Source organism: Gadus chalcogrammus, chromosome 5 (genome assembly GCF_026213295.1).
Source record: "Gadus chalcogrammus isolate NIFS_2021 chromosome 5, NIFS_Gcha_1.0, whole genome shotgun sequence".
In the NCBI taxonomy this organism is placed as follows: domain Eukaryota; kingdom Metazoa; phylum Chordata; class Actinopteri; order Gadiformes; family Gadidae; genus Gadus; species Gadus chalcogrammus.
Window position 1 is genome coordinate 4905482 of NC_079416.1, and position 25403 is coordinate 4930884.

Below are 25403 nucleotides of genomic sequence, written 5' to 3' on the forward strand. Positions count from 1 at the left end.
AGCCTAAAAGGAAACGCGAGTCGCAGCAACGCATGCACAGTAGAGCAACATCATCCTGTCCTACGGTAGGCCTGTTGTTTTGATTATGCTTTTTTTTTTTGTAGTTTTGATTAGGCCTATCGTAAATTAAATAGAATTGAGCGCTAAAAATAAACATGACAATGTTGTCCACCGTACTTTATTGCGCAATGCTGTTTGCTTTATTATTTAATTGCACAATGTAAATAGTCAGTACCAGCGGCCAATGCACGTGGAGGCTATCTAATGTCATCAGATTAAATCGTAGGCCTAATGCATTTACATATCTACAAGGTCATAAATAATTGTAAGTCAGGTAAAAATGAAAAGTAGGTTAATAATACCAGTTCCAATGTATTATAATAAAACAGTAACCGGTTTATGTCATCAGTTAATTAAATAAGTAGGGCCTACATGTATGAAGAATATATGAAGTAGAATAAACAAACCAAGAACTGGCTTGATAGGATAGTGATAGTGTGGACTCTAACTCGATTCTACCTAATAAAGGATCAGATTATCATGAGGTGTAAAGCACAGTAAAGTAAAATGATTGAGGCACTTTGATGTCCAATATTGTGTATACAGTTTAAATATTGTGGAAGTTGCATTTTATAGGTTTCCCTTAAATCTTAGATGTGTAAAGAAAGCTCCAAAAAGGCTCTTTACCGGATGTCAGGTGGAAGAAAAATACAGAAAAATATCACAGAAGAACAATAGTGTGTCTGCAACCACACAAATAAAAGGCTCTGAGATAAACGTATTTAGCAGTGCCTTCAAAAGGCCTACAGCCCTAGTGAAGTCCCCCACCCCACCCTCTACCGCGGCTCCTCCGCAAGAACCTCCACGTCCAGAAACACTGACGGGACGTCTCTGTGCCCCAGGTCCCGGAGCTCCCTGTGGCACCTCTGGATCTCCCCCAGCGGCGAGCGCGCCGTCATCCCCTTAAGCCCCACAACCAAACCCCTTTACACTGCCTTCCCCTCCCACCAGCATCTCCTCCAGCAGAGCCCCATCGGCGGAGGGCCCCGTCCCGGCCCACCAGCTCCAGCTTCCTCTGGGTCCGTGGCCGGCAGCTCTCCCTGGGGCTCCCCTCCGCAGCACCGCCGCGGAAGAGCCTCGCCGGGCCTCCGGGCGGTCGGTGACGCCCTCCTCCCGTGAAGACGCTGGAGCACGGCTTCTCCTCTCCTCTGGCGTCGGCCCGGGCGGTGGCAGCGGAGCTAAGGATCTCCGCACTGTCTGGGTCCTGCCGGATCTGCTGGATGTGGATCTGCTGGGCCTCCTAGAGAAGGGCGTCCAGGTCCTGGTCTCTGACGTCAGGGGGGTCGGGGCTCTCTGCTTCTAGATCGGATATCTGGGTCTGCTGGACTAGGAGGGTGGTGTCAGTGCAAGGGTGGCTTTGGGCTCATTGAGCAGCGCCTGTAGTTGACCCAGTCTGTCTCTAGTCGTCTGGGGCCTGGAGATGAGGGAGTATTAAGAGAGAGAAGAAGACTCAGATCTTCTCCAAGCGTGGAAATAAAAGTGAATCAAACTTTGAATCGGGTGTGGGTTGACTACAGGATCAGAACGTGTTCTGAACTATGTCAACTCTGTATCTGTGAAAGACTTGCCCAAGGCTTGTTAGGATCAGTCGTTGGCTCTTAGTCATGCCTCACTTCCTCTGTCTTTCCAATCTCTCTCCACCCTGTCTAAGTTTAAAGCATTCACTGGTAACCTTCTGTTAGAAATAGAATTGATGCACTCTAAATGGCACTTTAAAAAAATCAATTTATTTAACTGATTGAAGGAGAATAAAACAGATGTTAAGATCAAAGCTGTCCGTTAACCTTTCGCGTTATCTATTTTTTTAGCTATTTTTATACTACTCTTTTTCTTAATCAATTTGCCGGTTGATTCATAACTTCAAACATACAATGTCCTGTGTGTTCTAAAATCAGAACAAACGTCAGAACATCTCCATTCAACCTTTTCCAGTATGCTGTATCCACAGCTCAGGTCAAGGCACCGGATTCTTTAGTCTTGGAAACCATAATCTCAGAACACACCAAACTGGTTTCAAGTTTCCCTGTAATTCCTCCTTTTTTAAATCAGTATGAATTTACTAGAAATGTGTGGCTCTACATGTTTAAGTGTGTCCTTGTACTCCTCCTCAACATCTCACTCAACAACTAACAGATGAGGCATGAATGACATCTTGAGTGCAACAATTAATCCAATTCAATCTAATGTACTTGTTAATCTGCCTATCCTCCAATCTTGTATCACTAAAAAGATGTCAGTAGGCAAAATAAAGTGTTGCCTGCAATCAATTTTTATACCATTATATATTCGAACCAATGAAGGCTGAAAATGCAGGAGCACTATTCAGGGATGCAAAATTAAAATCACAATCAAATAGAATTTTCAGTTGAAGATTCAGTTGTCCTTAGTAGTGCTATGTGCAGAGGAACAATGCAGGCCGCTCTCGTGGAAACAGTATTCAAACCCCCTCAGTCATCACACAAACAGACATTTCTTTCTAGGCGTTTTCTTTAAATATCCCTTTCACACATATGACAGACAGTTTTATGATACTCAGTGTTATGATGGACGGCTGGGTACAAAAATAAAAAAAATGGATATACCCAGTATGCAGTTATCAGTAATGCCTTCATGGACTCTCAAAAACATGAGGGAATAAAAGGATGCAAATATTGGAGCTAATCTCAGTGAAATTGTAAGCCATTGAACCGGCACCATTAATTCATTCGTAGACTTCTTTCTTATGACTAAGGTTCAGCATATGTGGTCTGCGACCCCACATGAGATGCCCTCGTGACCCACTTATGGGTATTGACCCACCGGTTGACACTTCTATCCAAAGCCACTTGCTGTGTGCAATCAGATAGAAGTCATTGAGAAGCAGGCAGGGTTTCTTGCTCAAGGAATCCCTACAGGTAGGCTGAGGAGTGCTTAAGTCAGGGGTCCAACCTGACGTTCTTCCAGCCCTACCTTTGGGCTGGAAGACTGACCAATACAGTATCCTGCCCATCCAGTGTGTGTGTGTTGAACCAGCCACCCCCCTCATCCCCAAGATGCTCACCGACCTGTTACCCTCTTACTGACCTTGCAGATGCTAAATGTTTCCAAGTATCAAACGTATTCTTCCATGCATACGTGAAATATCATTGACAACATGCACTGTATTCTCCACACAAAGGTTGCTTTAATGTATGAATATGCTTATATTGTCACGTACATTACTAGCACCACTAAATACGATTATTCTAGGTCTATAAGGAGAACACGGAGATGAGATCAAGTTACAGTGTCACTCACTGAGACAAGTACAATTCTAAAGAGGAAGTATGGAAGATGATATCTTCCAAAAGAAGGCGTGGCTTAGCAACGTGCTAGAAGCACAAGGCTGAGCGTCAGTGTTGGTCCGCTTCAGCACATACAGGATGAGCACCAGAGCCTAAATGCAAAACCTACAATCTTTAACTAAATGAGAACGGCTATCTGACAAACTGTCAGTCTGACAAAGTCAGACTCTTTAATATGAACACAAGAACCATGACAACAGAGTCTGCGGCCTGCAAATGAAAACAGTTAAATTAAATTAAATGTTAACATGAAATATTAGATGTTTCATCGTTTCTCTTCTGTATGTATATGTCAGCCAGGCTTTCTGAAAGCAGCTAAAGCTAGTTAGAAGGCTGTCTCTGTGTGATCAGTATGTTGGTTGATAATGAAGCACTTATTTCCACACCTTTGGTGGCCCTAGATGATGTGTCATTTCCACAGCCCTGCATGAGTGTGTAGGCTATAGTCACACTACATCTGCTATTACAGTGTGAAGGGGATTTTAAACTGTGTGTGTGCGCGTGTGTGTGTGTGTGTGTGTGTTTGTTTGTGTGTGGTTTAAATCGAAGTTTTAACTATAAATCTAATGTTATATATATATATATATATATATATATATATATATCGAAGTTTTAAGTTTTAACTATAAATCTAATAAATCTAATGTTATATATATATATATATATATATATATATATATATATATATATATATATATATATATAACATTAGATTTATAGTTAAAACTTCGATTTAAACCACACACAAACAAACACACACACACACACACACACACACACACACACACACACACACACACACACACACACACACACACACACACACACACACACACACACACACACACACACACACTCACACACACACGCGCGCACACACAGTTTAAAATCCCCTTCACACTGTAATAGCAGATGTAGTATATATATATATATATATATATATATAAATATATATAAAATAAGGTCACATTATAAAAGCATATGATTTAAATAGCAAAGTCATTCAAAGATTTGAAGACATTTTCATGTGCCAAAAAAGCGCTTTCTAAAGAAACTTTGAACAGACCAAAAACAGATACATTTATATTCCACAAGATGGCACTAAGTGTTTGGGTTGCATAGACTTTTCTCACTTGAAAACTAGCTTTTTGTCTTCTTTACCTGAGCATAGATCGCACCGAATCAAGCCTCATGGAAAGCATCGCAGTTTTTCACAACCTTCTGTCACTTCCATCATGTAATGAAGTTGATGTGCGTTTCCAGAGCACGATTTTAGTCGGCCAAAATTCACAGATCAACCAGTTAACAGATGTTTATGCCATGTAATCCCTATTGTACAAGTCTGACGAACAGTCTGAGCATGTGTTACTATTTAATTTTTAGTGTTCTGCTTTTTATCGTTTCTATTATCTATGATGTCAGCTTAAAGCAGATGTAGTGTGTGATATCCACCCTCATACAGGGCTGTGGAAATGACACATCATCTAGGCCCACCTGTGGAAATTAGTGCCTCATCATCAACCAACATACTGATCACGCAGAGACAGCATTCTGACTTTAGCTTGCGGGATTTTAAACTGTGGTTGAACGTTGTGTGTGTGTGTGTGTGTGTGTGTGTGTGTGTGTGTGTGTGTGTGTGTGTGTGTGTGTGTGTGTGTGTGTGTGTGTGTGTGTGTGTGTGTGTGTGTGTGTGTGTGTTTGTGAAATATACATTTGTTTACAAAATAAACAAAAAAATCAAATTATTAAAACATATAATGTAAATTCCATATTTAAAAGTCATAAAAATCTTTGAAAACGTTTTCACCAAATAGCCCTTTCAAACCCAACTTTTTACTGACCCGAAAACAGATACATTTATATTCCACAAGAGGGCACTAAGTGTTTGGGTTGCATAATCTCCCAAAAAATGTTTGGCCTTCTTTACCTGAGGAGGAGTCGCATCGAATCAAGGCTTTAACTTCTCATGTACAGCATGACGGTTTTTCCCAAGCTCCACTTCATCTTTCATCATGTGATGAAGTGGATGAGCATTTCCAGAGAACGGCTTTAGTGAGCTTAAACAATCTGTCACATCAGTTAACCGATTTATTAATTGTTATCCGAATTCTACATGGCATAATCTGTGAGCACAATTCAGTATTGCATCAAAGTGTTGCAAGTGTTGTAGGGGCACCCACTTAACATAAGTAACTACGTCAATAATAAGTCTTGTTGAACCTGTTGGTTCTCTCATTCTAACAGAATACAATGTGTTGAGGATATTAATAAACATAAATACAGAGGAAGTCACAAAGACAAGAGCGTCCAACCAAACCTACCGCAACTCTCTGGGCTGAGTATTGGTCTGAGGTTGACTTTCCCTAAATTTAAGTCTGATAAAAATGTTGCCCCAATATGAAGTCGGAAACACCAACAGACGCATGCGCACACATACACAATCATCGGCCAAAAATCGGTGTAAAGTGTAAGATGGAAGAGTGTAGAATTACCCTATGCATACCCCTTGTTAGCCTTAACACACACACACACATACACACACACACACACACACACACACACACACACACACACACACGCGCGCGCACACACACACACGCACACACACACACACACACACACACACACACACACACACACACACACACACACACACACACACACACACACACACACATAAAGATTCTGCCTATGGTTTAAAACTGGCATGTATTTATAGGGTTAGCCCAATATAGTAACCTGATTAAAGCTGGTTGAAGGTATGTACTAGTATGTGTGTTGATAGTATGTGCTATGTTTGCTCTGACTGGTTTAACCTTTCATGTTATATTAATAAGGTTGATTCATTAATGATGTGAATTTATAGTGTCCTAATAAAATTGCTTGTATTTGTTTATACATTTCTCTTTGACCGGTTCAGTCTGGTATTTCTCTGGAGTTTATTTTGCAAACAGGCCTCTTTGAAATAGATTATTACCTCAACAAGACTTTCTTCCTTACATCAAGGTGAAAAAAAAGGATAAATGACAACATCATTATTTTAGCACATTGTAAATGGTGTTCTCTATTTCTTGTTCCAAATGTTTCAGCTGCCAGCATTGTGTGTGTGAAGCATTCAACTGTATTAAACCAATTGATGTAAGTTTAACAAACTGGATGTCAATCACTAGTGAGCCCACTTCCTTCTCGTTTGATGATCGAGATCATCGCAGATGTCAAGTCCTTTCCGTTTCCCAACGTCATGTCTAAATCGATACGTTATACGTCTTTTCCAAGGAATTAGACACAGGTTTTGAAGCCTCATGATGTATCTCAGCCTGACTCTTTCTCTTGCACATAGACACATGACATGATGTTGTTGACCTGTTCTGAAGGTTCACCACCGACTTACTGTCATCATCATCATCAGGTCACATGACCTCCATGCAGAGTCGCCATCGTTCATTTGATCAGGGCTTGATTTCTGCAAAGCAAACCCAGGGTTTACCAGAGACAAATTTAGATAGAACAAGAAATAACTCCTAGGTTAAACAAGTTGGGACCACATTAAATCACGTCGCCTGATCAAGAGGCCCCCCTTGCAAGCCTTTTAAATCTGCTCTTGCTTCCTGAAAAGCAGACCCAGGTACAGGCTTGAGAGGACACACCATGGTTGAACCTGTTCCAAAAGTCCTCCAGGCCTCCCATGTATTCTAACCAAAGCCATTGATTCCTAAGGATTCCACTTCCAAATGTCCAGAGGTGACTTTTTGACTTTTTAATACAAGATAAAATAGGATACGATATGAAAAGTCAGGATTAAATAAGATTTAGGGAATCAATTTAAATTTGTGTCAATTGTCTGTTATTCAAAGAAACACATTCCGAATTTAGCACATTCCCACAGAAGAAGAAATTCTGTGGGAAGCATTAGATCTAGTAGTTAAAGGGGACATATTATGAAAACAGCACTTTTCCTGGGATTTGGGGTGTTGTTGTGGGTACATGGTGCTCCCACACGCATACAAACTTTGAAAAAAGTCTGTACATGATTTCTTGAGTGAGATACGCATTTCTGGAAGCAGTCCGCCTCCAGCTACCAAACGAGCGTGTCAGTTTCGGCGCCCCCTCCTACGTAGGAAGTGGGCACATTTGAATATTACCTCCCACTTCCCCACTCCCCTCCAATCAGAGCATTGCTAAGATTTTGTGGACCAGCGGACGAGCAGCTCCTTCGGGGGGAACCTGGCGCTAGCCCTGCAGATAAGCTCCGGGAGTGCAATCCCTTTCTCTGGCGCCGAGCTCACCCCACCGGAGCTGCTGCCGAAGCTTCGGCGGAAGTCGGTAGGAGGAGACATGGAGTAGAAAGGGATTGCACTCTCGGAGCTGAGCTGCCGGACTGCCACCGAGCTACCGCAGCCGGAGCTGCTCGTCCGCCCGAGTTGCTAGTCCACTGTAGCTGACATCTAGCTTCGGCGCCAGTTCAGCTGGCGCTGAACTGTACAGTACACCGCCGGAGCTGCCGGACTGCGGCCGGATGGCTTCGACGGCGGACGGACTGTAGTCCAGCAGCTTCGGCGCGGGGAGCTCGGAGGCAGTCCGGCAGCTCAGCTCCCGGAGTACAATCCTTTTCTTCTCCATGTCGCGGTTCATGGACTTCAGAGAGTCAATGCCAAAGTTCCTTCCCCCCAATTCTTCTCAACCATGGCTGAGATATCCCCCACTACGAGTCTTTACTTGTGGAAGTACCAGAGACGTCAGACACAGTCTTTATTATTTATAATATCATCCGAGGCGCACATAGCTTTTGGCCGGCCCGTGATATTAAATATATTATATAAATACCCGTATATAATATTATTATGTTATATTATATTACATAGATATAGAGCTCCAGGAGTCAGCAAACGGCAACAATCCCTTCTCCTCCATGCTGTGGTTCAGTCTGACAGCTCATTGGTCAATGGGCAGCAGCTCATTTGCATCAACGCTACAGACACCAGAAACAGTGCATTCTGAAGGGACTGAAACAGAGTGGAATAGCGGTAGACAATATTTTTTTTCCTAAAAGCTATTTCCAGCAAACAGCTTCAAAAACATGTTTTCTGGAACTCAAATACTATGTTTACTTGTTGGGAAAACACCATAATATGTCTCTTTAAAGTACTAATTTTATAGTCATAGTCTATCCAGTTTTGTGCACCAAATTTACTTCACACCACCTTCCAAAGAGACACATTTAAGTTTATATTTCACACAATAATATCCTTTAAAAATAATGGCCACTGTGTTATCCTACAAGCAAGTAGTTCAGTTTGAACACGATGGGCCAATTGCCCATAGATATTGATAAAAATGTAGATGGCTATTTTCCAATCGCACCACTACCAGTGTCCAGAGAGCTTCAGGCGTCTTCAGGGATCTATAGAATAGAAGGCCAAAGAGGAAAACCAACACACCTCAGCATGAAGTAAAATAGTTGCTTGTGTATGGACCACCGCCTTGCTGCATCCTGTACACAGTCCCGCGATCTGTAATCAGCGAAGAAAACATCAGCTGTTTCCAGTTACCTTAGCTGTGGGCCAGGCCCGCTCACTAATAAATTCAACTTATTAGCCGGTTGAACAAACACACCACTGTACCAGAGAATCTTATTAAATTAACATGTTGTCATGTGTCTTTCTAGTTCTTAAAATGTTTCACTCAATGCTGTTGTTTTTTCGCCCATAAAGGCCGATACGAAGTGTTTTGAATCAGAAAAGCTTCAGGTAGGGCCTATGGCTTTTTAACTTAGCATCTACTATCAGTGAGCATGCATCTCTTTAATCTCTCAAGATATCGTTGCTTCAAATCAAACCACATCAACATGAGTTCTTGACGGTCTCATTCGTCAAAAAATCTGTTTAATAAGTAAAAATTCCTGCATTGGAATTGGAATCTTCTTTCAAAGCCTCTCTTCATCTGCCCATTCTGTCATGGCTGACTAGTACTAAACATGGACTAATCCAATCATATCTAGGACTGTAGGGAACAGATGAGCACTTCTCAGGCCGTCCCGGTGGATGCTTGTTTATGTTGCTCGTGATATTCTGCCCTCATGTCCCTGTTAATGTCCGAATAACATCATGAAAAGATTTCTTCCTGGGAGCTACACTTGACCTGTCAGTTGATTTGTAATTCCAACTGAACTTTCTTTACTCTGCGAGTCTTTTCTGTGTCGCATGCTTTCTCTCCTGCAAGGATTTCATCAGAGGTGAGAATGCCTCACTCTTGTGTGAACTAATAAGCAGAAAGAGAATACATATGTCAAGTTTATTTTAGGGATTTGAACTCTACCAAGAGCCGCTGGCACCTGCCAACGTAAAACCCTGCTGAAAAGCTTCTCTAATCGATATACCTCGAAGTGAAAAAGGTTTATTGATGGGGTTCGATTTAAGTTCCATGTTTCCAGTTGAACTCGATCCACTGTTTTCACTGCTTTTGCATGATACTCAATGAGTATTGAGTATTAAAAGTTTGATTATGTTCCTTAAATGTAACTGTTCATTTTTAATTAGTAACCTATCATAAGACCAATAGCACAACACAAAACTCAAAAAATTCTAATGGGAATGTATTGTTATAGCATATTGTTATAAGAAATATAGGAATTGGCCTCATATGCATAGACCTATAGCAAATTACCTTATCGATTCCCTATGTGGATTTAATATCTAAATAATAATAAAACCATTTTCCTTTCTTCAAATCCGAGAATACATAGGCCTAACACTGACACAGGATTGTTTTGAGAACGGTTTCAAACTCGTAACAGTTGAGGGACTAATGAGCAAACATCTGCTCTCAGAACCGTGGGATACACCCTGTAATCACATTAACTTGCTTATTACACAGACTGAGCTTGTATAGTTCCCTTTAGAAATGTGGCAAATTTATATTTGTAGCTCAATTATACATACAAATTGGATTTATGCGTGTCATTCTAATTAAATATATATGCCTATGCTTACATTATTATGTTGTAAAGAGTACTAGTATGCTAATATTGTATCCCCACCAAAACTGGGTAATGCATGTTTTGATATGAATCTGATTCAGAACAATCGTCCTAAAACACAAGCCTTTGTGTCATCACAAATGTAGGCGAATGTATGGTCGGTTTTCATCGTCAGAAGAGGACTTATGTCAAGCCTGATGCCCCCAAGACCAACTGCATATCATAACTGTGCAGGCTTAGCTCTGCATGATGTGGCATTAGTCTACGGGGCTCTTTATTATATATTTATCTTTGATGCAGTGAGAGGGAGGCGTGCCGTGGCGGACCGGTCCGGGATGGTCTCACCTTCATGTGACTGTACCAAGGGAGGTGTTTCCTCTAAAAGACTTGGCATCAGTAGCGAGTCCGCAGCAGCACATGAGCTCATGTGCACACAGCTCTCGACTGGTGCGCGGTCTCTGGATATCTTCGACTCTCCTCTTCGAACAGCGAGGCTCTTCATCCTTGGAGTACCAGCTCTCCGCAGCAACCCGAGACGATGGGGGACACGCAGTCTGCACCGCGGGACGCTGAGCAGGATGCTGAGAGAGATACGGATAGTGGTCGGGCTCAGGATAGCGGAGACTGCAACGTGGAAGACAAGGTATCGCATTTGCATTTAAAAATAGTAATTAAATTATAATAGGCCCTGTGTAGACCTTAATATATCATCGTCGAAAAGGCCTAAGTGTTTTAACTTTAATTTGGTGATACTTTTAATACATTATCAACTCCTAATATGTAATCCCTGCCATCGTCACTGATCAGACAGGCACCGGGTCGTGGTATAACGCCTAGGTAATGTTAAATTTAAGGTTTATGGATAAGGTAAACATTGCTTCCAAGTTCCATTTGCTTTGGTGATGGGCTGTGCAGCTATTGTTGATGAAACGCCTCAAACTTCTATGCTGTTTTTTTTTTTAAAGCACGCCTTCCACTGCAGTGTGTTGCTGCCAACATTTCAATGAAAGCATAGACATAGAGATGGAATCTTTGTTTCAATTGATTTAAGCACCATTCACTTGAGGAGATAAGTAGTTGCAGGCCTAATCAGAAAAGCCTTTTATGAGGTTTTTATTCTCTTCTATATAACTATTGCTATTTCTCACCAACCATATACAGTTTTCATAGCCTACTTCCTGTTTACATTTGTGCCAGGTCTAGCCACTTCACTTTAAGTTGATTAATTGACCTGACATAGATGGTTTATGTTGAAGATGGTCACATAGGCAGCTAATTGTGGCAGAAAACAAGGCAGTAAATCACAAAGCAGTATGTCCAGGCTTAGAAAAACTTTAATTCTTTGATCCAATAATCTGAGATGGAATTTCCTTCTAGCTGCACCCTGCACTTGGGCAGCATTGAATCTTAGCGTGCACCATCCCAAGTCCGTCTTGAACAGCCAGCCTGACTGGCTGTGCTGCCCCTTTGGGGAGGGCAGGGTTATAACTGTTATGCAGGATATAATTGCCCTATTCTATGGTTAGTGGTTGTCTATTTGTGTGTGTCTGATGTCTGATATAAGAAATGTTAAGTGGCCTCTGTGATCTGCATGGGTAGTAGCCCTATGATAGGCTATTAAACTTGAAATTATCTTATTTTTCTTCTAATTTCAATGGACTTTGGGCTTGAAGAACAGTAGGCTGGTTTAATAGAATGACAGCTGGTTAAACAGAATATTGGCTGGTTAACGTTTCGACTTTAAATTATTATAAATAGAGAAAATCCGGTCCCAATGTAAACTTGTCTTCTTTAAAAGTAAACATATTTAAGGAAGGAGAATCAGCTTCCTCTTTATCCTCGGTAGGCCTCTGGCCTTCATAAACACATTTGGATTCACTGGATGCATAGAATTAATAGTGCAAGTCATCATGCCCTAATATATAGGTGAGGCAAAATGTATACATATATATATATATATATTCATATTCAAAGACAGTGGCACTCACAAATGCAGGGGAAAATGTTTTTTTACCATTGCCACCCGACCCCCTTATATGTACATGCATCTTCTATGTCTACTGCCATGGTTGAAATACAAGGCAAAATGTGGCTTTATTCACTTCGAGATTTGGTGACCAAATACCCTTATAAATATTATATTGGTTGTCCATTATAACCATTGACACAATGACCTATATATAGACAGGAATTTGAGAATAGGTCTGCTGCCATTGCTGCTGGAGGTTTGAATCTTATAATCTGACACAACTGTGTTACTAATAACATATCCTCAAACATTTTGTGTGTGGATAACAAACAAAGTCCTAGACAGCGTGTGTGTGTCGGTGGATCTAACATGTTTTTAGATGGGCCACACCCCCTGTCTTTAGTAAATAAGAAACATTAAAAAAATGGTTACAATAACACACTTGTTATGTCTGAAAAGTGTAATTATCTGTGGTGTTTTAATGTATTCTAGTAGGTGTGAATGCAAATGAATGGAAAAAGAATAGTTAATGTAAATACTCCACCTCATGTTTTACATTTCAGCTTCCCGAAAATGATACACAGATCTCCGGTCTGCATGGGAAATCAGATGGCCCACTAGCAGAACTAAACGATCACCTCGAAGATGAGTTCATTGATGACCGTAAGTATTTACATACAGTGTTTAAGGTTTTCCACTGTATGAATAGCCTCATTTACTAAAAAAACACAATTTCTTCCTTGATTATGTTGTCTTTGCTACCATGTAGCTAGTACATGTTGCACCATCTGCTGTTTGAAGTGTGACATCTTGTTTTCTCCTGTTCAGTCTGTGACACAGAATCACCCCTGGTTTCTGCAAGAGAAGATGTTTCCGATACATTTGCGACGGTGGACGACAAGGAAGCACTGTTAGAGGACGTGGAGATCAACGATGTGACAGATTCTGATCCCGAAGCCGATGAGGCATCGCTAAACGATCAAGAGGATAAGATGAACGAAATCAATAAAGGCTTCAGGAGATTCTTCAGCAACATCAGTCTGAAATTAACCCTCAAGCAGGGCCCAGATGATAAACCAGCTGAGATAGCTTCTGATGTTCTCCCCAACCAAGAGGTGGCGCCGTGCATCCCGGGGGACACCTGCGACGGGGCAAACGAAAGCACGAGCGAGACTTGCGAGAACAATGGCGATCCTCACACGGCACAGGACTCGGCTGACAATGAATCCACGACCTGCCCCACGGTGACGGACATGACATCTGAGGAGAACATCCAGGAGGACGTTGAACACAAAACCCCCGCGGCAACGGAGGTGGATCAGGAAGCTACAGAAGGGATTTTGGCCCAAGCCGACACAGAGGGTGTCAGGTCAGAAGTAGAGCCTGGAGGATCATGTCCACAGGACTCTGCTGAAGAGGAGGGGCTGTCTCCCATTAAGGTATTCTTTACAACAGGAATCTTTTCTAGTCTACGGAAAAAGAAGAAACCAGCCGAAGAGGAAAGCCTAAAAAACAAGACGAATCAGAAAGAATCGGTAGACATGGATAGAGAGGAACCGGGCGGGATAGAAGGAATTGGAAAAGACTTGGCACAACATGAGCTTTTCCCGAAGGCTGAAAGAGCTGTGGTTGAGGAAAAGCAGAAAACAAAAAATGGAAATGAGGAGGTCATGCGCGAATCAGCCCCGACAAATAATGATCATGGAACTGGAGAAAACCTTGTTAATGCCAATGATGAACTGCTCAGTTCTGAAGAGAAGGTCAAATTTCCAAGTAGCTCACTACAACGTCTGCTTTCTGGGGCTAACTTGAAGAAGGTCTCCACAAAGCAACAAGGGAGGAAGAAATCATCAGACTCCGTTGAGCGCGTTACCTGCCCTTTGCAATCGTCAGTAGAGTCAACCGAGAGTACAACAGACGAAAGCCCAAAAGTGGCTCCAGAAGAGGTGAAAAAGTTGGAGGAAAGTGCCTGGGAGACGTTGAAAAGACTTCTTACTCCTAAGAAGTTCCAGAAAAACTCCACTCTGAGTAACGAGGAGGTCATTGTATCAAGCAAACCGGAGGAACCAAAGCTAAGTGAGGGAGAAGAAATAGAAGATGGGAACACAGAGGAAAGCAGGAAGAGGAAAGATTCAATTGTTTCATGGGACTCACTCTTGTGTGGTTCTGGAAACAGAAGGAGCAGAAAAAGTTCAAGTGCTGATGAACAGAAAGCTAGAACTGAGGGAGATGATAACAGAGCAGCAGCTGAATCAAGACATGCTACAGACCTGGACAGTTCACATGAGATGGAGGATAACCTAGCCTCTTCCCCAGAGCATGGAAGAAGTCCCTCAGACGACGAAGGGTCAACATGGAAATCATTAAAACGTCTGGTCACACCAAAACGGAAATCTAGAGATGGAGAGGAAACCAAGGAGCACACCTCAGATAGTGAAATCATCCAGGACGAATCATCCTTTTCATTAAAGAAATTTCTCCCTGGACGAAGGAAGAGGAGACCATATGAAAAGCAAGAGGAAGTACCTTCCGATAAGCCTGAAAGAGAAGAACATTCAGACGAGGAAGACTCAGATACACCTGCAATTATTCCTTTGTCCGAATTTGACATACCTGTAACAGAGAGTCAAGGAAAAATACAGGCAATGCTAGAAAGTCAAACAGCTGAAGCTGAAGCCCCAAAAGAACAAGAGGAGCTCACTGGTCAGACAACAGATGCAGTAGTTATGTGTGACAGCACACCAGCCTTGCCTAAAGGGACTAAGGACACTGAAAATGCTTTAGAAAAACTGACATCTACAAGCCCTGCTTCCATGGAAGAAGTGGAAGATCTGTCAGAGATTGTCAGTAAGCTTCAACTGCTCAGTGACATCCCGGAGGAAGGTCTAATCGAGGAGAGCATAGCCACGCCTGCCTCATTTGCTGACGATGCAGCAAGAGACGACACAATTGCAGATGTAATAGAGTTCGCATCTGAGGCTGTTACTGCACCAGAGCCCATAGATATAACAGTAGAAGATGAAACAGAGATGGTTTCAGCAGTATCACAGTTGACAGACTCTTCAAAAACATCTGGCAACACAACACCAGTGCCAGCGGACTATGACGTCAAAGAAACAGACAACCTCCTCCGTCAAGTTGTGGAATCCATTTCTGCAACCCAGAATGACGCCGTAGAGAGCACAAGTGACCAGTATCCCGAAAGAATTGCTGGTTCTGTCCCTTCTCACAAATTGGAGTCATCCTTCTCAAAAGAACTCACAATTTTGACAACACACCAAACTTCCAACGCTACTTTGCTATGTACTGGTTTTACTGTTGAAGCATTTGATGCAATTGACAGAGTTGCAGAGGCAGAGTGCTTTTCAGACATGACAGAAACAATTTACACACAGTGTTTATCTGAAGATACGACTGAGGAGTTTCATACTGCTGGGATGTCTGTTGATGAAGAACTTAAAAACATTAATGAGAGCCAACTGGTGACATATTCTTCATCTGAAGGTAATAAGGCTAAGACCTCAGCTGTTTTGCCCCCGGCTGAGAATGTAAATGTGTCTGAAACTTCAATAGACGACCACAAGAACGATAATGAGCAAGATCATGAAATGGCGCCCCCTGGAAACGACTCATATGTTGAGGCCACAATTCAAGTCCAAAGCGAGGAAATGGTTGATGAGTCTGAAACACTTACACTTACTGATGCGTGTGTGTCTAATTCAGAAGCTACACCTACCGATGAAATTGCTAAAGGAAGTCACATACTGAGTGGTGAACAGATGCAAGATGTCGCTGAGCTTAGTGTTGGGTATGAGGAACAACATGGGCTCTTAGTTGTCGAGGTAGGGGTTGCTGAGTTTGGACATGTGCCAGTGTCAGCACCTATTGAACCTGAAGAAGTCATAATGAAAGCAGACAAGACTAATAGTCAGCTACACTCATTTCCATCTGTGGACGTGGGGCAAGCAGAGCAAGGTGTTCAAGAACTTCAAAGCCAATCTATGACTGAAGATATTCCAGAACAAGACTCAACTGTACCTGACAGTTCTCCCTCCACTGAAGCAAAAGAACAAATCGAACACACTCTGCTGGAAACAGAAATGTATATAAAAGAAGACGTCGCCGAGATTTTACAAGATGCTCTCTGTGAGGATGGAGACGAAACCACAGAAGTAACAGGTGAACTGCATTCAGAAAGGTCTGTTGAAGAAAGTGAAGAAAGCAATGTTCAGGTACTGGAACATAAGGTGATAACTGAAGATAGTCCAGTACTGGAGGATTTGACCGAGAAACGCCTTGCAACACGAGAACGAGAACCTAAAGAAGTACCACAGCACACTTCAGTTGGAGAAGATGAATTGGAAGAAGTAATGTCTAATCCCATGACATCTGTGATTCATAATGATACCAATAATCAGGCAGTTGAAAAACAGGTTATAACTGAAGACAATGCAGAGTTCCAAGCAGAAAATGCCCTTCCTTCATCAACAAGTGAAGTGGAAAAGAAGGCTGCGGCAGTATCTGAGCAAGGCTTGGCAGAGAGAGAGCATATTTACAGAGCAAATGACCCTTGTGAAGAACCCAGGGAAGTGTTAGGTCATGAAGATGGCCAACCTACTGAAGTGCCAGATCAATTGGAAACATTGACTTCACAATTTGTGGCCTCTATAATTTCTGATGTGAGTGTTGTTCAATTACTTGAAAAACAGTTAATAACTGAAGACATTGCAGAGTCCCAAGCAGAAGAGGCCAAGACGAAAGTTGAAAAGGAGGCTACAATTGTTACTGAGCAAGGTTTTGTAGAGAAAGAGCTTGTTTCTAGAGAGAAGGACCCTTGCGATGCAACCAGACAAGTTCTAATTCAAGAAGATGGCATACTAACTGAAGTGACTGATGAATTAAAAACATCACAGTCTGTCCATTTGGGCACTCTGAACTCTGAAGCCAGAAATGTTGCGATCCATCAACAGCTAATTACATCAGAAGACATCATAGGATCCCTCACAGAAAATGCATGCACCTCGATTACAGGTGCAGATGAGAAAGAAAACGCAACGCAGTCAAAGCAATCATTGTTGTCTAAAGGGCATTTAACTGTCGAAAGTGTCGTTAGTGAGGAACTTCTCGCAATTTCAATTACAGATTATGTCCAGGTCGCTGATGTTACTAAGGAGTTGAAACCAATAACATCTACTCATGAAGCCTCTGTGGATTCTAATACTGCCATCGTTGAGGTTCTTGAAAAGCAAGTATCTGAAGACATCCCAGAACAAGATAGAGCCTCTGCCTCTGTGACAGATAAAGTTGAGAATGAAACAGGGATAGAGCGATTTCTTCTGGAAAAACCACCAACAATGGCTTACGATGACCCCAATGAAATTCCCCAACAGAGTGTTGCTAAAGAAGAGGCTGAAGTAGTTAATGTGTCAACAGAGGTTGAAGCTCCACCTGCTGTTCAAATTGCCCCTCTGAATCCACTGTTTAGTATTGTTGAGGGTATTGAAAAGGAAGTTACATCTCAAAACCTATTATCTAATGCAGAAAATGCCGACCCCGTCATTACATTTGAAGATGAGAAAGCAACTGTAACTCAACCAGAGCAATCATTGTTTGAAAAAGAGCTTTCGACTGTAGAAAGCGACCTTAGTGAGGAACCACAGAAAGGTTCAGTTACAGAAGATTTCCAGGTTGCTGAATTTACAAAGGAATTGCAAGCAACAACATCTGTTTATTTAGCTTCTGTGGACTCTAATGCTGGTATCGTTGAAGTTCATGAAAAGCAAGGTGTATCTGAAGACCTCGAGTTCAATGCAGTTAATTTCAGCACCCTGATACAAGTTGAAGATGAGAAAGAAACTGTAACTCAATCAGCGAAATCGCTGTTGTTAAAAGAGCATGTAATTATGGAAAGTGACGTTAGTGAGGAACCGCAGCACATTTCAGTCACAGATGATACCCAGGTCGCTGAAGTCACAAAGGAATTGGATCCACCGGCACATATTCATTTAGCTTCTGTTGACTCTAATGCTGGTATTGTTGAGGTTCTTGGAAATAAAGATCTATCTGGAGACATCCTAGTACCCGAAGGACCCTTGGTCTCCATGACAGCTGAAGTTGAGAAGGAAACTAGGGTACTAACAGAGGAAGCTCTTGTGGTTGAACAACTTCCAACCATGGACTATGACCCCAATGAAATTCCCCAACAGAGTGTTGCTAAAGAAGAGGCTGAAGTAGTTAATGTGTCAACAGAGGTTGAAGCTCCACCTGCTGTTCAAATTGCCCCTCTGAATCCACTATTTAGTATTGTTGAGGGTATTGAAAAGCAAGTTACATCTCAAAACCTATTATCTAATGCAGAAAATGCCGACCCCGTCATTACATTTGAAGATGAGAAAGCAACTGTAACTCAACCAGAGCAATCATTTTTGGAAAAAGAGCTTTCGACGGTAGAAAGCGACCTTAGTGAGGAACCACAGCAAAGTTCAGTTACAGAAGATTTCCAGGTTGCTGAATTTACAAAGGAATTGCAAGCAACAACATTTGTTTATTTAGCTTCTGTGGACTCTAATGCTGGTATCGTTGAAGTTCATGAAAAGCAAGGTGTATCTGAAGACCTTGAGTTCAATGCAGTTAATGCCAGCACCCTGATACAAGTTGAAGATGAGAAAGAAACTGTAACTCAATCAGCGAAATCGCTGTTGTTAAAAGAGCATGTAATTGTGGAAAGTGACGTTAGTGAGGAACCGCAGCACATTTCAGTCACAGATGATACCCAGGTCGCTGAAGTCACAAAGGAATTGGATCCACCGGCACTTATTCATTTAGCTTCTGTTGACTCTAATGCTGGTATTGTTGAGGTTCTTGGAAATAAAGATCTATCTGGAGACATCCTAGTACCCGAAGGACCCTTGGTCTCCATGACAGCTGAAGTTGAGAAGGAAACTGGGGTACTAACAGAGGAAGCTCTTGTGGTTGAACAGCTTCCAACCATGGACTATGACCCCAATGAAATTCCCCAACAGAGTGTGGTAAAAGAAGATGATGAAGTAGTTAAGGTGTTAATAGAGTCTGATGCTCCACCTACTCTTCATACAGCCCCTCTGATTTCAGAGTCCAGTGTTGTTCTGATTATTGTAGAGCAAGTTACATTTGATGACCTAGGATCTAATGCAGAGAATGCCCAACCCGTCAGTACAGTTGAAGAAGATAAAGAAAGTGTAACTCAACCAGAGCGATGTTTGTTAGAAAAAGAGCTGGTAACTGTAGAAAGTGATTTTATTGAGGAAGCACAGCACATTTCAGTTACAGATGTTGTTCAAATCGCTGACATTACTAAGGAATTGGAAGCATCAACATCTATTGATGTAGTTTCTGTGGACTATAATGCTGGTATCGTTGAAGTTCTTGAACAGCGAGGTGTATCTAAAAATCTCGAATCTAACGCAGAAAATGCCAGCACCCTGATACAAGTTGAAGATGAGAAAGAAACTGTAATTCAATCAGCGCAATCACTGTTGGAAAAAGAGCTTGTAATTGTGGAAAGTGACCGTAGTGAGGAACCGCAGCACATTTCAGTCAAAGATGATGTCCAGGTTTCTGAAGTCACAAAGGAATTGGATCCACAAACACATATTAATTTAGCTTCTGCTGGTATTGTTGAGGTTCTAGAAAATAAAGTTCAATCTGGAGAAATCCCAGTACATGAAGGATCCTCTGTCTCAGTGACCGCTGAAGTTGAGAATGAAACTGGGGTACTGACAGAGGAAGCTCAAATGGTTGAACAGCTTCCAACCAAGGATTATGACCCTAATGAAATTCCCCAACAGAGTGTGGTAAAGGAAAATGATGAAGTTCAGGTGTCAACAGAGTTTGAGGTTCCACCTACTCTTCATCCAGCACCTCTGATTTCAGAGTCCAGTATTGTTGAGATTTTTGAAGAGCAAGTTACATTTGAAGACCTAGGATCTAATGCAGAGGATGCCCAACCCATCAGTTCAGTTGAGGAAGACAAAGAAACTGTAACTCAACCAGAGCGATGTTTGTTGGAAAAAGAGCTTGTGGTTGTAGAAAGCGATCTTATTGTGGAACCACAGCACATTTCATTCACAGATGTTCTTCAGATCGCTGACATTACTAAGGAATTGGAAGCATCAACAACTATTGATGAAGATTCTGTGGACTTTAATGCTGGTATCGTTGAGGTTCTTGAAAAGCAGGATATATCTGAAGACATCCTAGTTCACGATGTAGCCTCAGTGACAGCTGAAATTGAGAATGAAACTGAGATATTGCAGCAAGCTCTTGTGGTTAAAACGGTTTCAAACTTGGATTATGACCCTAATGAAATTCCCCAACAGAATGTGTTAAAAGATGGGGAAGTAGCTAAGCTGTCAGAGTTTGAAGCTCCATCTCATGTACAAATTACCCCTCTGACTTCGGATTCCAGTATTGTTGAGGTTATTGAAAAGCAAGTTACTGAAGAGCTAGGATCTGATGCAGAGAAAGCCAACACCTTGATTACAGTGGAAAATGCTAAAGTAATTTATTCAGAGCAATCATTGTTGGTAAAAGAGCCTGTTTCTATAGAAAGCAACCTCAATGAAGAACCACAGCACATTTCAGTTACAGATGTCCAGGTCACTGAAGTCACAAAGGAACTGGAAGCATCGACATTTGATCAGGTAGCTTTGCTGGATTCCAATGCTGATATTGTTGAAATTCTTGAAAAGCAAGTTGTATCTCAAAACATCCCAGTCCCCAATGGAGCCTCTGTCTCAGTGACAGCTGTAGTTGAAAATAAAACTGAGGTACTGCTACAAGTGGTTGGGGGTAATGCGCTTCCAACCGGGAACGATGACCCTCATGAAAGTCCCCAGCAGAGAGTCGTAGAACAAGATTGTAAAGTTGTTCAAACAGAGTTTGAAGCTCCACCTACTGTACAAATAGCCCCTCTGGTTTTGGGGTCCAGTATGGTTGAGGTTATTGGAAAGCAAGTTCTATCTGACATCCCAGTAACTAATGGAGAAAATGCCTCTGCTTCTACAACAGCTGAAGCTGGAGAGGAAGCAGAAGTACTGATAGCACAAGAGCTCATTAAGAAAGTGCTCAGAACTGTAGTTGGAGACCCTGATGAAATTCCCAGACAGTGTGCTGTCAAAAATGAACATGAGTTTGCAGACATTGCAAAATTATTGGATGGATCAACAGAAGTTCACATAGACTCTATCAACTCAGACACAAGTGTACCCCAAGCGCTTCAGGAACATGTTCTATCTGAAGTTATCCCTACTCCAGACACAGACAATGGTTCTGTTAACTCTGTAACAGAAGTTGCCGAGATGTTGGAGGCCCCAACGGCAGTGAAATTGGTGTTGATTAACCGGGAGACAATTCTACCCGAAGTATTTGAAAAACAACAAGTACAAGACTATGTGGCCTTAGTAGTGCCTGAACCTAGCCATGAAGTGGTCTCTAATGCAGTAAATGATGAGGGTGATATCGATAAACTTGCTGGGGCTGAAGAAAATGCAGAAATGGTTGAGGATGTTGCAGCAATGCAGGATGAAGATGGTGCTGCAATGCAAGCATGCGGCGTCCAAACCTCAATGGATCATGACGCCAACAGAGAAACACCAAACATTAGGGAACCTTTGTTAGATGTCATGGCAACTGAAGAAGAGCCCCAGGACACTGTAGAGCATGTCAGGGTCCTGGAACCATGTGTGGAGGAGGGCATGATAGAGATGGCCAAAAAAAGCAAGGGAGATGTTGAGGTCAAATCAGCTGAGGAGATGGGAGTCACAGATGCCAAAGAGGGCATGGACATTGGCTGTATAGTTCAAAATGAAGTACAGAATGTCTACACCTCCCTGGCGACAGAGGAGGAGATGCTTGATAAGATGGATAATGTCACCGCAAAGGAGGTAGATCAACAGAAAAACCAGACAGAAGTGTCTGACAAAGTGGCAAAGGAGGAGTCTTGTTTGAAGGAAGAGCCTGGGTCTGCAGTACAAGTTATTGTCACTCCACCAACTGATGAACAAAAAGGAACAGAAATTATCAAAAGTGAACCAACTGAATTAGAGGCTCAAAAATTAACAAAAAAGGAGTCTGATGCATCGATCGAAAGAACAGCACCAGAAGTTCTATCTGAAACTGAAATTGGAAATGAAGAGGAAACCGCCTCAAATATAGTTTTTGCGACTACAGACAATGTCGCCATATATAAACTCAAACCAGATCTGGATGAAACTGAAGTTGAATTAAAAAAGGAATCAGACAAGAATGTCATAGAAGAGGATTCATCGTGTTCCCCAGAGCTATTAGCTGCAATTGAAACGATTGAGGCCAAACAGGCAATAGTAGTACCTCAAATAATAACCTCATCTGAGAAAGTGCAACCAACTTCAGAAATGGGGGTGGAAGAAATTCAGGCAACAGAAAATGTTGAATCCAACATACAAATGGAGGTAACTGAACTTGAAAAAGAAAAAGAAGATCCAACTATTAAAATTGAAGTGACAGAACTTCAAGGATTGGAGAAAATAGAACCTAACATTCAAAAGGAGGTAAAAGAATTAGGAACCGAACAGAAACGCCAGATCCAGGTGTCTGAGGTCAATGTGAATGTGGCACCCAAAATACAAATGGAGGGAACAGAGTTTCCAGTGACAGAGGAAGCTGAACAAAACATTAAAATTGCGCTGACCAACATAAAGGTCACCGTTAAAGTTGTTGTCCAAGCAATAGAGGCAATAGATCTTGAGAAAACTAAAGTTGATGCACATCTCATAGATGATTCATCATTTTCACCACAGGAAGTAGCTGTGAAGGAAATTATGGATGCAAAACAGGAGCAAACTCACCCTTGTGAGATGGTTACACCAAGTCAGGAAGGAGAACCAACTATCAAAAATGAAGAGGCAACAGAAATTCAGCTAACAGAGAAAGTAGAACCCAAGATACAAATGGAGGCAACGGAACTTCAAGGGAAAAAGAAAGTGGAACCAAACATTCAAATAGCGTTCACAGAAATGAAAGACCCCTTAACACAGCGTGAACGACCTGAGGTTGGTGTCCAAGCAGAAGAGGCAATAGAAAAAGCGAGAACAATCCAAATGGCAGAAGTACCCGAGAGACTACAGGAGGCATGCGTATCTGAGGTTTCAGTAACTCGGGTGTTAGAAGTCACAGGACTGGTTCAAGAATTAGATTCAACGAGGGAGATGATTCAGGTGGAACCAGTGGCACTACAAGTTGGCTTAGAGCAAGTCGTGTTCCTGAGTCAAACGGGGCCAGCTCACTTTGCTGAGGAACCTTTAGAAACGAAACAGCAACGCTTAGTGCACGTTGAACAAGCGGAGAGAACGGTGCCATCAAGTCCGCCGGTTCAGCCTGAGGTTGTTGTCGAGTCAGCAGAACCTGTCTCCCAATGGGAAGGGGAACTGGAGCAGGACGTCTGGTTAGATGCAGAGGAGGACATTGGCAAGCAAGAAGGTGCAGAGAAGACTGGGAATGAACCCCAAGAGTCTGTGCAAAGTCAATTGGAAGTATCTCAGCCCGAAGACCAAGAAGAAGTGTTCCTGGATACAACTGGGCATGCTCACATTGAGGAAGAAAGTAGCTCAGAAGAAATACAAGCAATAGGAGAAATACATGAATTAGAGAGAGAAGGGGAAGACTTTGCTATTGCCCTGGAGGATCCACAAAGTTTGATTTGCAAGGAGCTGGACTAATTCCTCCGAACTCCAAAATCAAGAAAGGGTGAGACTTTTTAAATGGCTTATTTCAAATATTAAAGCAATCACCAGATTATCTTGTTTTCCTAATATTCATGTTTGCTTACTATGTACTCCTCTTTTAATGACATTCATGATCTTGTCAATGTGTACTTCAGGTGGAACTGCGTGGAAGTTGAAGGCTGTTGACAAAGGAGAAGAACAAGGAAAGGAAAACCGCCGGAATGGAACTTTTAGATTGAACATTTTCAATCTAATTGTCCGATATACTGTTTTGGGGTACATTTAGAATTATTTATTTGCATATTAATTTAATTAATATATTCAGCTCTTGCTGTAGAGACAGCTTGTAAACTCAAAGCTCGGAAAACCCTCAGCATCATTCACACAGTACAGGCACCTACATTCTTATACTGCATACTAGAATTATTTTACTGGGTGCATTTTTATTTATAACAGCCTGTGCTTTTATAGGTAAAACATTTTAATTTGCGGTTTTACAGTCACTTTGCAATAAATCTTTTGTAATAATAGGTGGTCCAAATGAATGTGAAATGGTTTTAAAAACAGAAACAATGCAATCAATATGAAAACAATCAAACTATATAAAAAGCTAAAGTCTGTATAACAGCCATTATATTTTGATATGAGAAGGATCTATACAAGTGAAGCCAAATAGAAGTGGTAAGTCAAGGCAATAAGTAAGTAACTACTCCCAACTAGATAAACGTATCCAGGACAACGGTTTCTTGACCATACTGATGCAACTGCATTAACTTTGTACTTAGATGTTTTTAAATTTAGACATTTTGATATGAGCGCAAGATTGCCAGACTGCTCTATATGTATTACCACAAATTTGTTTAAATTGCACTGAGCTAAGATCGCATATATATATATATAAATATATATATATATATTACTAAAGCAATATACTACTACAGTAATATATAACACTTATCCACAGCGCCTTAACTGTATTCTACCCATTCATGGCACCTTGGCCACCAGTGGCTAATTTTCAGTAAAGGCAGCTGGTGATGAGAGAGCTGAAGAATGAGACAGGAAATGTGCTTGTAAGAGCAAACTGTATGTTGCGTAACCAATATATTTAACCTACCTTCCAATCAGATTACACAAAAACGAATGTTTTAAATAAAATTACATGTTTCCATATGCACCAGTATATTTACAAATGTGGTCAAAATGCAACTGCGATGATATTCTATTTCAATAAATGTCTGAAGAATTTGAAGCTTTCTCTTTTTTTTTGTAAAACTGACCCACACAACTTGGTTATTTCTAGAAAATTATAAAAAAAAAGTCTGTTAGGTAAG

At 41.6% G+C, this 25403-nt stretch overlaps 1 protein-coding gene across 1 annotated transcript; it reads left to right on the top strand.

The window, feature by feature from the left end:
* The first annotated feature begins 10723 nt into the window (after positions 1 to 10723).
* Positions 10724 to 25331, top strand: akap12a (A kinase (PRKA) anchor protein 12a). The gene is made up of 4 exons (XM_056590308.1): positions 10724 to 11002; positions 12892 to 12991; positions 13157 to 24091; positions 24225 to 25331. Exons 1-3 carry the CDS (start codon positions 10898 to 10900, stop codon positions 24061 to 24063), a joined length of 11112 nt encoding a protein of 3703 aa, XP_056446283.1. The 5' UTR covers positions 10724 to 10897; the 3' UTR covers positions 24064 to 24091; positions 24225 to 25331.
* Positions 25332 to 25403: the final 72 nt, after the last annotated feature.

Bases quoted from the DNA above. Each gene is read 5' to 3' on its own strand.
- akap12a (XM_056590308.1), top strand. From the start codon at position 10,898: ATGGGGGACACGCAGTCTGCACCGCGGGACGCTGAGCAGGATGCTGAG. The intron at 11,003-12,891 runs GTATCGCATTTG...TTTACATTTCAG, and splicing joins ACTGCAACGTGGAAGACAAG to CTTCCCGAAAATGATACACA. The intron at 12,992-13,156 runs GTAAGTATTTAC...TCTCCTGTTCAG, and splicing joins AGATGAGTTCATTGATGACC to TCTGTGACACAGAATCACCC.